Source organism: Heterodontus francisci, unplaced genomic scaffold (assembly GCF_036365525.1).
Source record: "Heterodontus francisci isolate sHetFra1 unplaced genomic scaffold, sHetFra1.hap1 HAP1_SCAFFOLD_606, whole genome shotgun sequence".
Taxonomy (NCBI): Eukaryota; Metazoa; Chordata; class Chondrichthyes; order Heterodontiformes; family Heterodontidae; genus Heterodontus; species Heterodontus francisci.
This window is the reverse complement of record NW_027140713.1, coordinates 609580-627688: the sequence shown is the minus strand read 5'-3', so window position 1 is coordinate 627688 and position 18109 is coordinate 609580. Positions and strand designations below refer to the sequence as shown.

The 18109-nt window shown below is 43.4% G+C and overlaps 1 protein-coding gene across 6 annotated transcripts in view; it reads left to right on the top strand.

Moving 5' to 3' along the window:
* LOC137360538 (beta-1,3-galactosyl-O-glycosyl-glycoprotein beta-1,6-N-acetylglucosaminyltransferase 3-like) overlaps window positions 1-18109 on the top strand; it is a 76012-nt gene that overhangs the window by 44409 nt on the left and 13494 nt on the right. For 5 of the 6 annotated variants that reach the window (XR_010971917.1, XR_010971916.1, XR_010971915.1 and 2 more), the window contains one exon: window positions 13180-14059. Coding sequence is in view for 1 of the 6 variants with exons in the window: in XM_068025940.1 (XP_067882041.1) it covers window positions 13180-13713 (534 nt within the window). In the remaining 5 variants the exon portion in view is untranslated. Of the gene's footprint in view, window positions 1-13179; window positions 14315-18109 lie in introns of those variants that run through there. The other variant, XM_068025940.1, reaches the window with a different exon arrangement.

Here is an 18109-nt window from a genome sequence, read left to right as displayed (position 1 = left end):
CTTCAATTGTATAGAACCTTGGTTAGACGGCACTTGGAGTACTGTGTGCAGTTTTTGTCCCCTTACCTTTGGAAGGATATTATTGGCATAGAGCGAGTGCAACGAAGGTTCACCAAACTTGCTCCTGGGATGGCGGGACTGTCCTGTGAAAAGAGATTGGGGAAACTGGGCCTGTACTCTCGTGAAGAATGAGAGGTGATCTCATTGAAACCTACAAAATATAAAGGGATAGACGGGTAGATGCAGATAAGATGTTTTCCCTGGTTGGGGAGTCTAGAACCAGGGGAAAGAATTTCAAAATAAGGGGGAAGCCACTTAGGACAGAGATGAGGAGAAATTTCTTTACTCAGAGGGTTGTGAATCTTTGGAATTCTCTACCCCAGAGGGTCGTGGAAACTCAGTCATTGAAGCAAAGATTGGCATATTTCTAAATGCAAATGCCATAAGGGGATGTGAGGATAATATGGGGAAAAGGCATTGAAGTGGATGATCAGCCATGATCATATTGAATTGCGGGGCAGGATCAATGGGCTGAATGGCCTACTCCTGCTCCTATGTTCCTATATTCCTGTGGAACCATAGAACTATAGAAAAATTACAGAACAGAAGGAGGCCATTCAGCCTGTCATGTTTGTGCCAGCCAAAAAATCGAGCTGCCTAATCTAATTCCACCTTCTAGCACCTGGTCCTTAGCATTGCAGGTTACAGCACTTCAGGTGCATGCCCAGGTACCTTTTAAAAGAATTGAGAGTTTCTGCCTCCACCACCATTCCTGGCAGTGAATTCCAGGCACTCACCACCCTCTGGGTGAAAAGGATTTTCCTCATGTCCCCTCTAATCCTTCTACCAATTATCTTAAATCTGTGTCCCCTGGTAATTGGCCTCTCTGCTAGGGGAAACAGGTCCTTCCTTTCTACTCTATCTTGGCTCCTCATAATTTTGTACACCTCAATTAAGTCACCCCTGAGCCTCCTCTGTTCTAAGGAAAACAACCCTAGCCTATCGAATCTTTCCTCATAGCTGCAACTTTCAAGCCCTGGCAATATTTTTGTAAATCTCTTCTGCACTCTATCCGGAGCAACTATGTCCTTCCTGTAATGTGGCGACCAGAACTGTAAGCCATACTCCAACTGTGACCGAACCAGCATTTTATACAGTTTCAGCATTACATCCCTTCTGTTGTACCCTATGCCTCTATTTATGGAGCCCAAGATCCCATATGCTTTGCTAACCAGTCTCTCAATATGCCCTGTCATTTCCAAAGATCGATGTAAATGCACCCAAATCCCTCTGTTCCTGCACTTTCTTTAGAATGCGGCATTAAGTCCATATTGCCTCTACCCACCTCTTCTGCCAAATACTTCACATTTGTATTTAATTCCATCTGCCACTTGTCTGCCCAATTTGCTGGCCTATCTATGTCTTGTTGCAGGCAATTGGTATCATCCTCAGTGTTCGACACACCTCCAAATCAATGGCAAATTTTGAAATTCTACTGTGTATTCCAAGATCCAAGTCATTTATATGTAGCAACAAAAAAAAATGGCCCTAGCACTGACCTTTGGGAAACACCAATGTCTACCATCCGCCAGTCTGAATAACAATCATTTACTATGACCCACTGTTTTCTGTCCTTAAGCCAAATTTTAACCAATTGGACACTGACCCTCCTATTCCATGAGGCACAATTTTGTTAACCAGCATTTTATGTGGTACCTTATCAAATGCTTTCTTGAAATCCACATATAGACAGCATTCACCACATTTCCTCCATCAACTTTCTCTGTTACTTCATAAAAAAACAATCAATTAGATTCGATTAGTCAAGCATGATCTGCCTTTTGCAAATCCGTGCTGACTATCCTAAATTAATTCAAAACTCTCCAGTACCTGCTGAATTTTTTTTTGCCTGATGACTGTTTCTAAAACCTTATCCACCCTGCTTTTAAATTGACTGCCCTGCAGTTTCTAGAATTGTCCTTACCCCCTTTCTTGAATAACGGGGTCATAGTTGCCACTCTGGCACTTCCACCATATCTAGGGAAGATTGGACGGTTATGGCAAGCCTTTCCATTATCACTACCCTCATTTCCTTTAGCATCCTGGGATGCAAACCCTCTGGACCAAATGGCTTAACCACCATAAGCATAGCCAATCTTTCTAGTATCTCCTCCCTCTCAATTTTGATCCTATCCATTCCTCTACTCTCTCTGTTTCTACTGATAATTTGTCAGATTCCTGTTTCTTAGTAAATTCCTGTTTCTTAGTAAACACCAATACAAAGTACTCATCAACTATTCTAGACTTGCCCTGCACCCTTTTGTCCCTAAATGGTCTCACTCCACCTCTTACTACCCGCTTACTATTTACATGCGGTAGGAGATTTTTTGTTCTCTTTTATATTGACTGCTGTTCTATTCCCAGTCGTATTTCCTATTCACCTTCCCTCTCAACCAATTGTATGTGACCCAGTTCTCACTTGAAGAATTCACTTGTCATACATCATATACACGGTTACCTGTTTTTTGTTTCATCATCATCTCTATCTCCCTCGTCATCCAAAGAGCTTGCTTCGTCTACCTTTCACCCTTGTTGGAATGTATCTGGACTGTACTGAAACACCTCTTCTTTAATAATAACCCATTATTCCATTGCAATTTTTCCTGTCAGTCTTTGGTTCCATTTTATCCTGGTTAGAACCCTTTTCTTCACATTGAAATTAGCCCTAATCTAGCCATTCTACATTATATTGTTCCCTGCTTTTCTGCATTACGAGTCTAAACCTTATGATACGATGATCACTGTTACCCAAATGCACCCTCACAGACACTTGGTCCACTTGCCTCCGTTCATTTCCCAGCACCAGATCCAGCAATGCCTCCTTTCCAGTTGGGCTGAGAACATACTGATCAAGGAAGTTCCTCTGAACACAATGCAAAAATGCACACCCCCCCACCCTGGCTTTCCCTTTAATCTAAAATTATCCCAATCGATATTTGGATAACTAACGTCGCCCAAAATCAATACTCTGAAGTTTGTGCACATCTCTGTGATTTCCCTGCAGATTTGTTATCTCTCTCTGACTGTTTGGAAGCCTGTAGAATACCCTTTCTCTATCCATCCTGTTAAAACTTTTCATAATTTTAAACACCTCTGGTAGGTCAACCCATTGCCTCCTTTTCTCAAAAGAGAATAAGACCCAGCCTGTCAATCCTTTTATAATATGCATGCCCATGCAGTGCTGATATCATCTTTGTAAATCTTCTCTGCCCTTTCTCCAGTGCCTCTATATCCTTTCTATAATATGGCAACTAGAATTGCATGCAGTACTCAAAGTGTGATCTAACTAAGGTTCGATATAGGTTCAGCATAACATCTCTACTTTTTAATTCGAACCCTCTAGAAATAAAGCCTAGTGCTTGGTTTGCTTTTTATATCATTGCTAACCTGTGGAAACCTATAATGATTGATCTGTTTGCACTCCCAAGATCACTTTGTTACTCTACCCCAGCTAGACTTGTGCCTTCCAAGTGATAACTGACCTCTCCATTCTTCCGACCAAAATGCACTACCTCACATTGATCTGTGTAGGACTTCCAATTTGCCAATTACTTTATTTTCATTTTGCAAGTTTATTAATGTCGTCCTGTAATTTGTTGCAACCCTCCTCAGTATTGACTAGCCGCTCCCACCTCCATGATTTGGTGATTTGGTGTCATCCACGAATTTAGAAATTGTGTTTTTGATTCTAAAGTCTAAATCGTTAATACAAATTGTGAACAGGAGTGTTCCCGGCGCTGATCTTTGTGGAACACCACTTCCCACCTTATGCCACTCGAATAACTACCCTTTACTCGCACTCTCTGCTTTCTGTCTTGAAGACAGCTAGCAATCCATTCTGCAACTTGTCCCCTGCTACCACAGTCTCTGATTTTATTCATGCATCCATTATGGGGCACCTTATCGAAGGACTTTTGAAAATACAGATAAATAACATCTACTGCATTACCATTGTCTACTGTATCTGTTACCCCTCAAAAATCAATAAGGTTGGTCAAACAAGATTTTCCCTTTTGAAATCGATGCTGACTACTCATTATATGAACATAGAGGGTAGTGAACAGGTAGGCTGAAACACCCAGGAGGCAGTCGAAGTGATTCAATCCAATCAAAAGGAATGGAGTATATACTCAAAGGAACCAGTGTTGCGAATATGCTCAGCATCACACTACAGTGCCACTACCAGTAAAGCACAAGAGTTGTGAAATTATCCACATCCGGTGGTCTCACATCTCCCATTCCACTGCGTTGGAGAGTCAGGTGCTGACTTAAATCTCGAATAAAAACAGAACATGCTGGAAGAAATCAGCAGGTCTGGCAGCATCTGTGGAGAGAGAAACGAATTTAATGCTTCATGTCTGTTACCTTTCATCAGAACTGGGAAACCTTTGAAATGTAATATGATTTGAGCAAGTGAAAGGAGAGAGATGTGAAAAAGAACAAAAGGGAGGATTTGTGATAGGGTGTTGGACAAGACAGATTAAATGACAAAACGTTTCATGGTGCAAGGCCGAGAAGAGTGGTAATGGAACAAATAAAGAAACACAAGATGTGTCTAGAGGAGGTGTGAATTGCAGGATCCAGAATAGCTAACACCTAGAAGCAAATAAGAGAGAAACGAGAGAGAGAGAGAAACAAAACAGCAAAGTAAAACAAAAGAGTATGAGGGAAAAAGCTACGATCGAAAATTGTTGAACTCAGTGTTGAGTCCAGAGGTTATAAAGTGCCCAGTTGAAAGTCGAGGTGCTGTTCCTCAACCTTGCATTGAGCTTGACAACATTGCAGCAGGCCAAGGATACAAAGGTCAGAGTGAGAGCACGGTGGAACATTAAAAGGAAAGGTGACTGAAAGCTGAGGTTTATGTTTGCAGACTGAATGGTCACTCAGACTGCATTTGGTTTCCCCAGTCTACAGGAAACCATATCGTGAGCAGTCAACATAGAAGAAAGAAGTACAAGTAAATCGCTGTAAAATGCAACCTTCCATAATAGTGCTGCCACTATATCTTCTCTTTTCCTCAACTAAGAATTCACCCCTACACCGACCATGATTAACAGGCCCTAAACTGTCTCCGTTCTATTTCAAGCACTTCCACTCTCCTTTCCCCTCCCTCCCGGAAGGAATGTTTGGGACCCTGGGCGGAGGGGCAGAGGAAGTAAAAGGCCAGGTGTTGCCCTTCATGCATTTGCATGGAAAGGAATGGAGCAAGGTTTGGTGGAACGGGATATCACAGAAGGAATGGTTCCTTCAGAATGCTGAAAGAGGAGAAGATGTGTTCCATGGCGGCATCCTGCTGGAGGTGGTAAAATGGAGGAAAATGATTTGTTGCCTATGAATGCTGGTGGGGTCGTAGGTGAGAACAAGAGGAATCCTATTGTGGTTCGGGGCGGGAGGGAGGGGAAAGAATGAGACTGGAAGTGCGTGAAATAGAATGGAGACAGTTCAGGACCTGTTAACCACTGTCAGGGCGGTGGGGGTGGGGCGGTGGGAGCGGGGGTGTGTGTGTGGATTCTTAGTTGAGGGAAAGAGTAGATATATTGGAATCGCTATTATGGAAGGGTGCATTTTCCAAACAGGTGCGACAAAGGCAGAGGAACTGGGAATGGAGTCATTAAAGGAAGCAGGGTGTGAGGAAGTGTGGTTGAGATAACTGTGGGAGTCAGTGGGCTTACAGAGAATATTGGTTGATAACTCCAGAATTGGAGACAGAGAAGGAAAGGAAGGAAGGAAAGAGTTGGAGATAGACAATGTGAAGGCAAGAGAGGGGTGGAGATTAGAAGCACAGTCAATGAAATTTTCCAGCTGAGGGAATGAGCAGGGAATGGCACAGATACAGTCATCAGTGTAGATTTAAGCGAAGAGCCCTGAGTAGAACTGGAACAAGGAATATGTCACATATCCCACCGAAAGTGCAGGCACAGCTAAGACCTATGTGGACACTTATAGTAACACCTTTTATTTGGAGGAAGTGAGTGGAGTTGAAGGAGTTTTTTAATGTGATAACATTTTCAGCCAGGCGGAGGAGTGTGGTATTGGATGGAGGCTGGTTGAATCTTTGTTCAAGGGAGAGAGCTCAGGCCATCCTGGTGGGAGATGGAAGTGTAGAGAGATTGGATGTCCATCCCATTGACTTGTCTCTCGAGTTAGCTTACCACTTGCACGGTAACATATGTTTGAAATCACTTGTCTTGGGAATGAGAAACGAAGGATGACTTCATCGTTAGATTTTTGTTGCTCTTCCCAGACAACTGAAGACATGGCAGGTGATCATTTATTGCATTGTTTTCAAACCTTTACATACGTTCCTTTCAGGTCTGGTTACTGATTGGGTTTATTACATATCACACGTTTTAATTTGATGCTTGCAGTTGGCAGGAGCAATTCTAAGTAATCAAACTGAACTAATGTGGTGACTCTCCCCATCGCTGATCTTCAATTGGCATTTCTTAGCAGTGCAGTGAACCTTGACATTTCTGCTAGATTTCCTCTTTTGAACTTTTACAATCAGAATTTGCTATGCAAAATTCATACCTGCAAAAAGAAGATAACGTCAAAAGAATAAATACACGAAGTTATAAAAATAATGTAAAGAATATTCCATGGACAAGGGACTTTTGCTCCAAAGTTAAGTCGGAGAAGATTGACTTTTCTCCTTGGAACAAAGAATAGAAACATAGGAACAGGAGTAGGCCATTCAGCCCATTGAGCCTGCCCCGCCAGTCAATATGATCATGGCTGATCATCCACTTCAATGCCTTTTCCCCACATTATCCGCATATCTCCTTATGTCATTTGTGTTTAGAAATTTTTCAATCTCTGCTTTAAACATACTCAATGACTGAACTTCCACAGCCCTCTGGGGTAGAGAATTCCAAAGATTCACAACCCTCTGAGGAAAGAAATTTCTCCTCATCTCTGTCCTGAGTGGTTTCCCCCTTATATTGAAATTGTGTCCCCTGGTTCTAGACTCCCCAACCAGGGGAAACATCTTAGCTGCATCTACCCTGACTATCCCTTTAAGTATTTTGTAGGTTTCAATGAGATTACCTCTCATTCTTCAAAACTCTAGAGAATACAGGCCCAGTTTCCCCAATCTCTCTTCATAGGACAGTCCCGCCATCCCGGGAACAAGTCTGGTGAACTTTCATTGCACTCCCTCAATGGCACTAATATCCTTCCTAAGGTAAGGGGACCAAACCTGCACATGGTGCTCCAAGTGCGGTCTAACCAAGGTTGTAAACAATCGAAGCAAGAATTCACTACTCCTGTACTCAAATCCTCTTGCGATAAAGACGAACATACCAGTAGCCTTCCTAATTGTTTGCTGCACCTGCATGTTAGCTTTAAGTGACTTATTGACAAGGACACCAAGGTCCCTTGTACATCTACACTTTCCAACCTCTTACCATTTAAGAAATCCTCTGCCCATCTGTTCCTCCTACCAAAGTGGATAACCTCACATTTTTCCACATTATATTTCATCTGCCACAGTCTTGCCCATTCACTAAGTCTATCCAAATCCCCTTGCAGCCGGTTTGCATCCTCTTCACAACACTTATTTCCACCTAATTTTGTGTCATCCGCGAACTTGGAAATACTACATTTGGTCCCCACATCCAAATCATTGATATATATTGTGAACGGCTGGAGCCCAAGCACTGATCCCTGCAGTACCCCACTAGTCACAGCCTGCCAACGCGAGAATGACCCATTTATTCCTACTTTCTGCTTTCTGCCTGTTAACCAATCCCTAATCCATGCCAGTATATTACCACCTGTCCCACGTGCTTTAATTTTGCTAACCAACCTCCTATGAGGGACTTTATCAAAAGCCTTCTGAAAATCCAAGTATACCATGCCCACTGACTCCCCTATTTTCAATTCTGTTAGCAACATCCTCAAAATACTCCTGCAGGTTTGGCAAACATGATTTCACATTCATAAATCCATGTTGTCTATGCCCAATCAGATCATTATTATCCAAGTGTCCATTTATCACATCCTTTAGTGTTGATTCTAGCATTTTCCCAACGACTGATGTAAGGCTATCAGGTCTGTATTTCCCTAATACCTCTCCCCCTCCTTTCTTAAATAGTGGGGTGACATTTGCGACTTTCCAATCTGAAGGAACCTCCCCAGAATCGATGGAGTTTTGGAAGATGATCACCAATGCATCTCCACTATCTCCACTGCTACCTCGTTCGACACTCTGGGATGTAGAATATCAGGTCCTGGAGACTTATCAACCTTCAGCCCCATTACGTTCTCCAATACAGCCTTCTTACTAATACTAATTTCCTTCAATTCCTCATTTCCCCTAATCCCTTGGATCTCTAATTCTGGGAGATTTCCTGTATTTTACTCAGTGAAGACCGATGCAAAGTAATCATTTAGCTTCTCTACCATTTCTCTATTCCCCATTATAAGTTCTCCCGACTCTGCCTGTAATGGACCCACATTTGTCTTAGCCAAACGTTTCCTTTTTTATGTAAATTAGAAACATTTACAGTTCATTTTTAAATTTTTTGCTAGCTTACGTTCATATTCTATTTTCCCTTTCTTTATCAGTTTCTTTGTCTTCCTTTGCTGTGTTCTAAAATCTACACAATCCTCAGGTTTACTACTATTTCTGGGAACTTTCTACACCTTTTCTTTTAATCTTATACATTTCTTAACTCGCTTTGTTATCCACGGTTGATTGCCTTTACTTTTGGGGTTTTTGTGCCTTGAAGGAATGTAAATTGCTGAAAACGGAGACATGTTGTCGAAGCTTTTCATCTTGCACTCATCAGGACAACCACAAGAATAACAAATGTAAGGGAGAACAACAACTTATACTGCATGAGAAGAGAGTGCTCATTGAATGGCAAGTGAACTCTGATTGGCAGAGGAATTGCCTTGGCGAATGCACCAGTAATGGACTAACAGTTAACTGCCAAGCTATGTTTAAATTTTAAACCAGGCAGCTTGACTCTGATTGGTCAAGACATTGCCGTGAGGAATGAAGCACCGAATTTTTAAATTTTTTAAAATTCATTCATGGGATGTGGGCGTCGCTGGCCAGGCCAGCATTTATTGCCCATCTCTAATTGCCCTTGAGAAGGTGATGGTGAGCTGCCTTCTTGAACCGCTGCAGTCCATTTGGGGTAGGTAGACCCACAGTGCTGTTAGGAAGGCAGTTCCAGGATTTTGACCCAGCGACAGTGAAGGAACGGCGATATAGTTCCAAGTCAGGATGGTGTGTGACTTGGAGGGGAACTTGCAGGTGGTGGTGTTCCCATGTATTTGCTGCCCTTGTCCTTCTTGTTGGTAGAGGTCGCGGGTTTGGAAGGTGCTGTCTAAGGAGCCTTGGTGCACTGCTGCAATGCATCTTGTAGATGGTACACACTGCTGCTATTGTGCGTCGGTGGTGGAGGGAGTGAATGTTTGTAGATGGGGTGTAAGTCAAGGAGACTGCTTTGTCCTGGATGGTGTCGAGCGTCCTGAGTGTTGTTGGAGCTGCACCCATCCAGGCAAGTGGAGAGTTATCCATCACACTCCTGACTTGTGCCTTGGAGATGGTGGACAGGCTTTGGGGAGTCAGGAGGTGAGTTACTTGCCGCAGGATTCCTAGCCTCTGAACTGCTCTTGTAGCCACTGTATTTATATGGCTACTCCAGTTCAGTTTCTGGTCAATAGTAACCCCTAGGATGTTGATAGTGGGGGATTCAGCGATGGTAATGCCGTTGAATGTCAAGGGGAGATGGTTAGATTCTCTCTTGTTGGAGATGGTCATTGCCTGGCACTTGTGTGGCGCGAATGTTACTTGCCACGAATCAGCCCAAGCCTGGATATTGTCCAGGTCTTGCTGCATTTCTACACGGACTACTTGAAGTATCTGAAGAGTCACCAATGATGCTGAACATTGTGCAATCATCAGCGAACATCCCCACTTCTGACCTTATGATTGAAGGAAGGTCATTGATGAAGCAGCTGAAGATGGTTGGGCCTAGGACACTACCCGAAGGAACTCCTGCAGTGATGTCCTGGAGCTCAGATGATTGACCTCCAACAACCACGGCCATCTTCCTTTGTGCTAGGTATGACTCCAGCCAGCGGAGGGTTTCCCCCCTGATTCCCATTGACCTCAGTTTTGCTCGGGCTCCTCGATGCCATACTTGGTCAAATGCTGCCTTGATGTCAAGGGCAGTCACTCTCACCTCACCTTTTGAGTTCAGCTCTTTTGTCCATGTTTGAACCAAGGCTGTAATGAGGTCAGGAGCTGAGTGGCCCTGGTGGAACCCAAACTGAGCGTCACTGAGCAGGTTGCTGCTAAGCAAGTGCCGCTTGATGGCACTGTTGATGACACCTTCCATCACTTTACGGATGATTGAGAGTAGACTGATGGGGTGGTAATTGGCCGGGTTAGACTTGTCCTGCTTTTTGTGTACAGGACATACCTGGGCAATTATCCACATTGCAGGGTAGATGCCAGTGTTGTCGCTGTAATGGAACAGCTTGGCTAGGGGCACAGCAAGTTCTGGAGCACAGGTCTTCAGTACTATTTCTGGAATATTGTCAGGGCCCATAGCTTTTGCAGTATCCAGTGCCTTCAGTCATTTCTTGATATCACGTGGAGTGAATCGAATTGGCTTGAAGTCTGGCATCTGTGATGCTGGGGACTTCAGGAGGAGACCGAGATGGATCATCAACTCGGCACTCCTGGCTGAAGATTGTTGCAAATGCTTCAGCCTTATCTTTTGCACTGATGTGCTGGGCTCCCCCATCATTGAGGATGGGGATATTTGTGGAGCCACCTCCTCCAGTTAGTTGCTTAATTGTCCACCACCATTCACGACTGGATGTGGCAGGACTGCAGAGCTTAGATCTGATCCATTGGTTATGGCATCGCTTAGCTCTGTCTATTGCATGCTGCTTACGCAGTTTGGCATGCAAGTAGTCCTGGGTTGTAGCTTCACCAGGTTGACACCTCATTTTGAGGTATGACTGGTGCTGCTCCTGGCATGCCCTCCTGCACTCTTCATTGAACCAGGGTTGGTCTCCTGGCTTGATGGTAATGGTAAAGTGGGGGATATGCTGGGCCATGAGGTTACAGATTGTGGTTGAGTACAATTCTGCTGCTGCTGATGGCCCACAGCGCCTCATGGATGCCCAGTTTTGCCTTGCTAAATCTGTTCGAAATCTATCCCATTTAGCACGGTGATAGTGCCACACAACACGATGGACGGTATCCTCGATGTGAAGGCGGGACTTCTTCTCCACAAGGACTGTACGGTGGTCACTCCTACCAATACTGTCATGGACAGAAGCATCTGCGGTAGGCAGATTGGTGAGGATGAGGTCAAGTATGTTTTTACCTCGTGTTGGTTCCCCCACCGCCTGCCGCAGACCCAATCTAGCAGCGATGTCCTTTGGGACTCGGCCAGCTCGGTCAGTATTGATGCTACCAAGCCACTCTTGGTGATGGACATTGAAGTCCCCCACCCAGAAGGCATTTTGTGCCCTTGCCACCCTCATTGCTTCCTCCAAGTGGTGTTCAACATGGAGGAGTACTGAGTCATCAGCTGAGGGAAGGCAGTAGGTGGTAATCAGTAGGAGGTTACCTTGCTCGTGTTTGACCTGATGCCATGAGACTTCATGGGGTCCAGAGTCGATGTTGAGGACGCCCAGGGCAACTCCCCCCCTACTGTATACCACTGTGCCACCACCTCTGCTGGATCTGTCCTGCCGGTGGGACAGAACATACCCAGGCATTGTGATGGCAGTGTCTGGGACATTGTCTGTAAGGTATGTTTCCGTGAGTATGACTATGTCAGGCTGTTGCTTGACTAGTCTGTGGGACAGCTCTCCCAAGTTTGGCACAAGCCCCCAGATGTTAGTACTTTGCAGGGCCGACAGGGCTGGGTTTGCTGTTGTCGTTTCTGGTGCCGAGGTCGATGCTGGGTGGTCCGTCCGGTTTCATTCCTTTTTATAGACTTTGTAGTGGTTAGATACAACTGAGTGGCTTGCTAGGCCATTTCAGAGGGCATGTAAGAGTTAACCACATTGCTGTGGATCTGGAGTCACATGTAGGCCAGACCAGGTAAGGACAGCAGATTTCCTTTCCTAAAGGACATTAGTGAACCAGATGGGTTTTAAAAACAATCGACAATGGTTTCATGGCCATCAATAGTCTAGCTTTTTAATTCCAGATTTATTAATTAAATTCAAATTGCACCTTCTGCTGTGGTGGGATTCGAACCCATGTCCCCAGAGAAGTACCCTGGGTCTTTGGGTTACTGGTCCAGTGATAATACCACTACGTCACCGCCTACCCTGTCACTTATTTTGTTCAACCGAAACAGGACCAATGTTTGTCTCTGTGCTTCAGCCAATTTGTCCCTCGTACCTTCGTAATTTCCTTTGTTCAAATTTAACCCCCGGTTTCAGATTGAAATACCTCAATTTCAAATATAATGTAAAATTCTATCACATAATGATCACTCATCCCTAAAGGTGCTTTTACAGCAAAATTATTAATTAGCCCTTTCTCATTACATAATACTCGATATAAAATAGCCTGTTCTCTAGTAGGTTCATCAACATACTGCTCTAGAAAACCATCCCTAGCACACTCCAGAAACTCGTCCTCCACAGTATTAGTGCTCATTCAGTTTGCCCAGTCTATATGCAGATTGAAGACACCAATTTTGATTTAGAGGGGTGATTTGATAGAGGTATGCAAGATTATGTCAGATTTAGATAAGGCAGACAAAGGAAAGCTGTTCCAATTATCTGATCATATAAGGACTAAGGGAACATATTTATGATTTTGGGCAAGAGATACAGAGGGAAATGTTTAGAAGATCTTTTACCGCAGTGGGTGGTAACGACCTGGAACTCGCTGTCTACGAGGGTGGTGGATAGAATGGGTTAATAAAACTGACTGGATTGATCTACAGAAAGCCAGTATGGAGCTGGTAGGCCGAATGGCCTGCCTCAGTGCCAAAATGACTGTATGTTTATGTCTCTATAATTGAAGCCATAAACACTCATTGTTATTGCTGCTGATGGTGAGGTGTTGGGAAAATGAGAATGAAGTTGGACCATGAGAATCCATTACTCTTTTTTGTCTTTCAGAGACGGTGGCAATTTCATCATGATGTCAACGAGACTCTGAAGTTAACCAATCAAAAGAAGAGCCCCCCTCCTCTAAGCAGCCCCATATTTGTGGGCAGTGCATACATTCTGGTCACTAAAGAATTTGTGAGTAATTTATTTGTAAACAAAGAAATCCAGGCATTTTTCAAGTGGTCAGAGGACACCTACAGTCCCGATGAACACATCTGGGCAACACTGCAGAGAATGCCCAAGGTACCCGGTTCCATTCCATACACTCCAACACACCTCAGCGGGAAACCAAGAGTTCTTACTCGAACAGTGAAGTGGTCTTTTGAGGCTGGTGATACAGCGAAAGGTGCCTTATATCCACCTTGCACAGGAAGGTACCGTCATCTGATCTGTATATATGGAGCTGGAGATCTCCACTGGATCATCCAACAGAAAAACCTCTTCGCCAACAAGTTTGATCCCGAAGTGGACAACACAGCTGTGCAATGCATGGAGGAATATCTCCGACACAAAGTGATCCATGGAACAGAAAGTACAGAGTAAACAGGAAGATATAGCAAACAGGCAGAAGGCAGAAGTGTAGCAGCGAGTGCATAAAGATTGTGGATTGAAACAATGTTCTGGATTCTAATGGAGAAATCTGTCACATGTGCACTAGTACTGTAATAATGGCCAACGATTGGCTGCTCAACAACATACAGGGAAAAACAAGAAGGATTCAATTACATAACATATCCAACACATCAATAGGCATAGGGCCAAAAGATAAACAATTGTGGCTGCATAATAACTAAAACTGGAGCATTGCAAAAATAGGAAAGTAACAGTGAAAATGAGCATTGCAATGAATAGGCCTGCATCAGTGGCTGTATCAATGGTTGAAACATGGGTATGTAATCGATAGGACTGTAACAGTAGCTGCATCAATAATTGAAGCATGAACATTGCAATGAATAGGCCTGTAACAGTGACTCTGGGATAACATATTTAAATTGGGGTCCTGTGTTTGGAATCATATTAATTTGGAGCAGCACAGTGGCGCAGTGGTTAGCACTGCAGCTTCACAGCTCCAGCGACCCGGGTTCAATTCTGGGTACTGCCTGTGTGGAGTTTGCAAGTTCTCCCTGTGACTGCGTGGGTTTCCTCCGGGTGCTCCGGTTTCCTTCCACAGCCAAAGACTTGCAGGTTGATAGGTAAATTGGCCATTATAAATTGCCCCTAGTATAGGTAGGTGGTAGGGGAATTGAGGGAAGGTGGAGATGTGGTAGGAATATGGAATTAATGTAGGATTAGTATAAATGGGTGGTTGATGGTCGGCACAAACTCGGTGGGCCGAAGGGCCAGTTTCGGTGCTGTATCTCTAAATAAAATAAATAAATTGCTCCCGAGTCTGGGATCTTATCCATTGGAAACTCGATTTTTGGGATCTAAATCTAACGCCAATTACAAAGAAATGAAAAGAACCAGGTCTCTTGTACGATAAGGTACAGTCTATACCATTGTTATAGCATTATGGTTGCAACAGAGTTTTTGGGAAAGCAGAATGTTTCCCTGAGTGACTTTGATGACTTTAACTGAAAACAAATTCAAAGAATTGGTAGCGAAACTGGGGTTGGAATTGAAATCAGGTATCAAAAAAGCAGAGATAATTGAAATAATAGCTGAACATCTGGAATTAGTAGAAGATGATGATGATGCAGATGAAGGGCAAGATGAGGAACAAGAAAGGGAATACAAGAGACATGAAGGTAGTAGGTCCGAGAGTGAAGCAGTGGAATTGGCTAGGATTCAGTTAGAAATGAAAAAAAAAACTTGAGGCAGAAAATGAATTAAGAAAATTTTAATTGGAAGACAGGGAGCAAAAGAGGGAATTTAGGTTAAAAGAGATGGCACTAAGACAAAATGGGCAGATTGAATCTGAGCTCAGATCAGGACCCAGCAAGAAGTTGTTTAAATTTATACAGACTCTTCCTAAGTTCAAGGAAAGAGACGTGGAGGCATTTTCATATCTTTTGAATAAAATAGCCAAATAAAATGAAATAAAATGGCTGAAAGAAAGCTGGACATTGCTCCTGCAGGGCAGGCTGGTAGGCAGAGCTCATGAAGCTTATGCCATGCTTTCTGAAGAGGCTTCTACAGATTATGAGATGGCAAAAAATAGCTATTCTCACTGTGTGTGAGATAGTCCATGAAGTTTAGGAACTTACGGAGATTGGCTGGACAGACATATTTAGAATTTGAGAGGCCTAAGGAAATTACTTTTGACCGTTGGATACGGACAATAAAAGACAGAAACCACATATTTTAATCTTCGAGAATTGATTCTCTTAGAGTTTAAAAACTCCATTCCTTCATATCGATAATCCGAAAGTTTTGAAAGCTAGGCAAGCAGCAGAGATTGCTGATAATTTTGAATTTGTGAATAAGCCAACCTATTTTATTTATTTATTTAGAGATACAGCACTGAAACAGACCCTTCGGCCCACCGAGTCTGTGCCACCAATTTATACTAATCTTACATTAACCCCATATTCCCTAGCACATCCACACCTTTCTCCTACCGCCTACCTACACTAGGGGCAATTTACAATGGCCAATTTACTTATCAATCTGCAAGTCTTTGGCCGTGGGAGGAAACCGGAACACCCGGTGGAAACCCACGCGGTTACAGGGAGAACTTGCAAACTGCGCACAGGCAGTATCCAGAACCGAACTGGGTTGCTGGATCTGTGAGGCTGCGGTGCTAACCACTGCGCCACTGTGCCGCCCATAAACCCGAAAAGGATAGAAAGTGGGAGAGTGAAAGGAAAACAAGTAGCCAAGGTCAAGAAGGAACATCTGGGAACGCCCCAGGTTCACCTCCTCAGGTCAGATAGGAAGGTGCTGAGGGGAGAAGTGAGGTTTGCAAGCCAAAGTGTTATCATTGCAACAAAACAGGTCATCTTCGTTCAGAGTACTGAAATTGTGAGATAAATCCATAGGTTGTTGTTGGGGTATGCAAAGTTAGTGCAGAAGAAAAGACTCTGATTGAGGGTATAGCAGACCAGGCTATCGCTTTAATGACAGCTGTGAATGTGAAACCAAATACTAAAACTAAAAGGAGTGTAGAAGTTAAGAATAACGTACCTGAGAGTTATAGTGATTTTTTGTCAAAGGGGAGAGTAATTCCATATCCTGTAAGTGATTCAGGAAAACATATCATTATACTAAGGGACACAGGAGCAACCCAAACTCTCTTGCTGGGGAAAGATATGAGGTTTCCACCGGAGATCACCTTGAACGCTAAAGTTTTAATTAATGGAAATGATGGAGAATGTATACCTGTACACCTAGAGAGTGACTGAATATCTGGGATAGTAACTGTAGTTGTTGTCCACAGTTTACCAGTAAAGGGAATTGTCTTCTAGGAAGTGATTTGGCTGGATCAAAAGTATCAGTTTCTCCTAGAGTTACAGAGGAACCAAGTGAAATTAAGGAAACAGAGCAAATGCAGGAGCAAGTTCTGGGAATATTTCCTGCATGTGTAGTTACCCGAGCAATGGCTAAACAGGATCCATTGTCGGAGGTAAAAGGGGCACCACAAATAGATAGTCAAGTATCTGAAAACTTATTTGGGGGTTTAGATAATCCAAATGAGAAGTTTAACAGATCAACTATCATTGCAGCACAGCAAGCTGATCCAGGGATATACCAAATAGCACAGATGGCTCTGTCAGAAGCTGAGGTGAAAGGAATTCTGGAAGGCAAATTTATATGGCAAACGGGGTTTTGAGGAGGAAATGGAGACTGACTCATACACCTGCCAATGAAGACTGGATAGTTGTTTTACAGATAGTGGTACCATCTAAATATCGACAAGGATTATTAAGGTTATCACACGACATTCCTTTTGCAGGACATAGGGGAGTTTGGAAGACCAAATCACACATAAGCAAACATTATTACTGGCCAGGTCTTACAAAGGATGTGAGCCAATTTTGTAGGGCGTGCCATACCTGTCAAATGGTGGGAAAATCACAACCTACCATAACAGCAGGGGATAAAGTATTACTGTTGTTACCATCACAGGGAGAACCATTAAAAGCATGGTTCAGTGGTCAATATAGAGTGATGAAAAGAGTGGGTAAGGTAGATTACTTGATTGATACCCCTAATCGCCAGAAGAAAAAACTAGTTGTGTCACATTAATACACTCAAACAATATTACCACAGGAGGGAGGATAAGCCAGTACAGGTATGTCAGGTAATCGGGACTGTTGAGAAAAAAAAGGATAGTGAGGATGAGGCAGAAGCAGGCCTAGGAAATTCTCAGATTGAACCTCCAACTATCCAATTAGCGAATACAGAATGACTAGGAACATTAAATTATAGGCTTTTACACTTAGAGGCAAAACAAGCATGAAGTCCTAACCAGGGTTTTCACAACGTTTCAAAACATTTTGTAGGGATAAGCCAGGATGTACAACCTTAGCCATACATGATGTGGGTATAAGGGGAGTCATTCCTTTGAAACAACATTCTTGTCGCTTAGGTCCAGACAGACAGGCCCAAGTGGAAGCAGAGGTACAATGCATGCTGAAAGGCAGCTTAGTTGAACTTAGTCAGGACAGATGCAATTCCCAGATGGTCTTGATGTCTAAACCTGGTGGGTCAGCTCAAACTTGCATAGACTCTAGAAAAGTCACTGTGGTAAAGAAGGCAGACTCCTACCAAAATTCTTATTTAAAATACTGCACGGCCAGAGTGGGCAACACAATATGTCTTAAAGAGACAGATGTGTTGGAGGAAAACTGTCAAATTCGTTTGACACCCCAGGGTAAGAATAATCGGCTTCTGTTACACTAGACAGGGTTTTCCAATGTCAAGTGATGCCACATAGGTTAATGGGTACTCGAGAAACTTTTCAGAGAATAGTAAACCCAGTAGTGGTCAGTGCTTC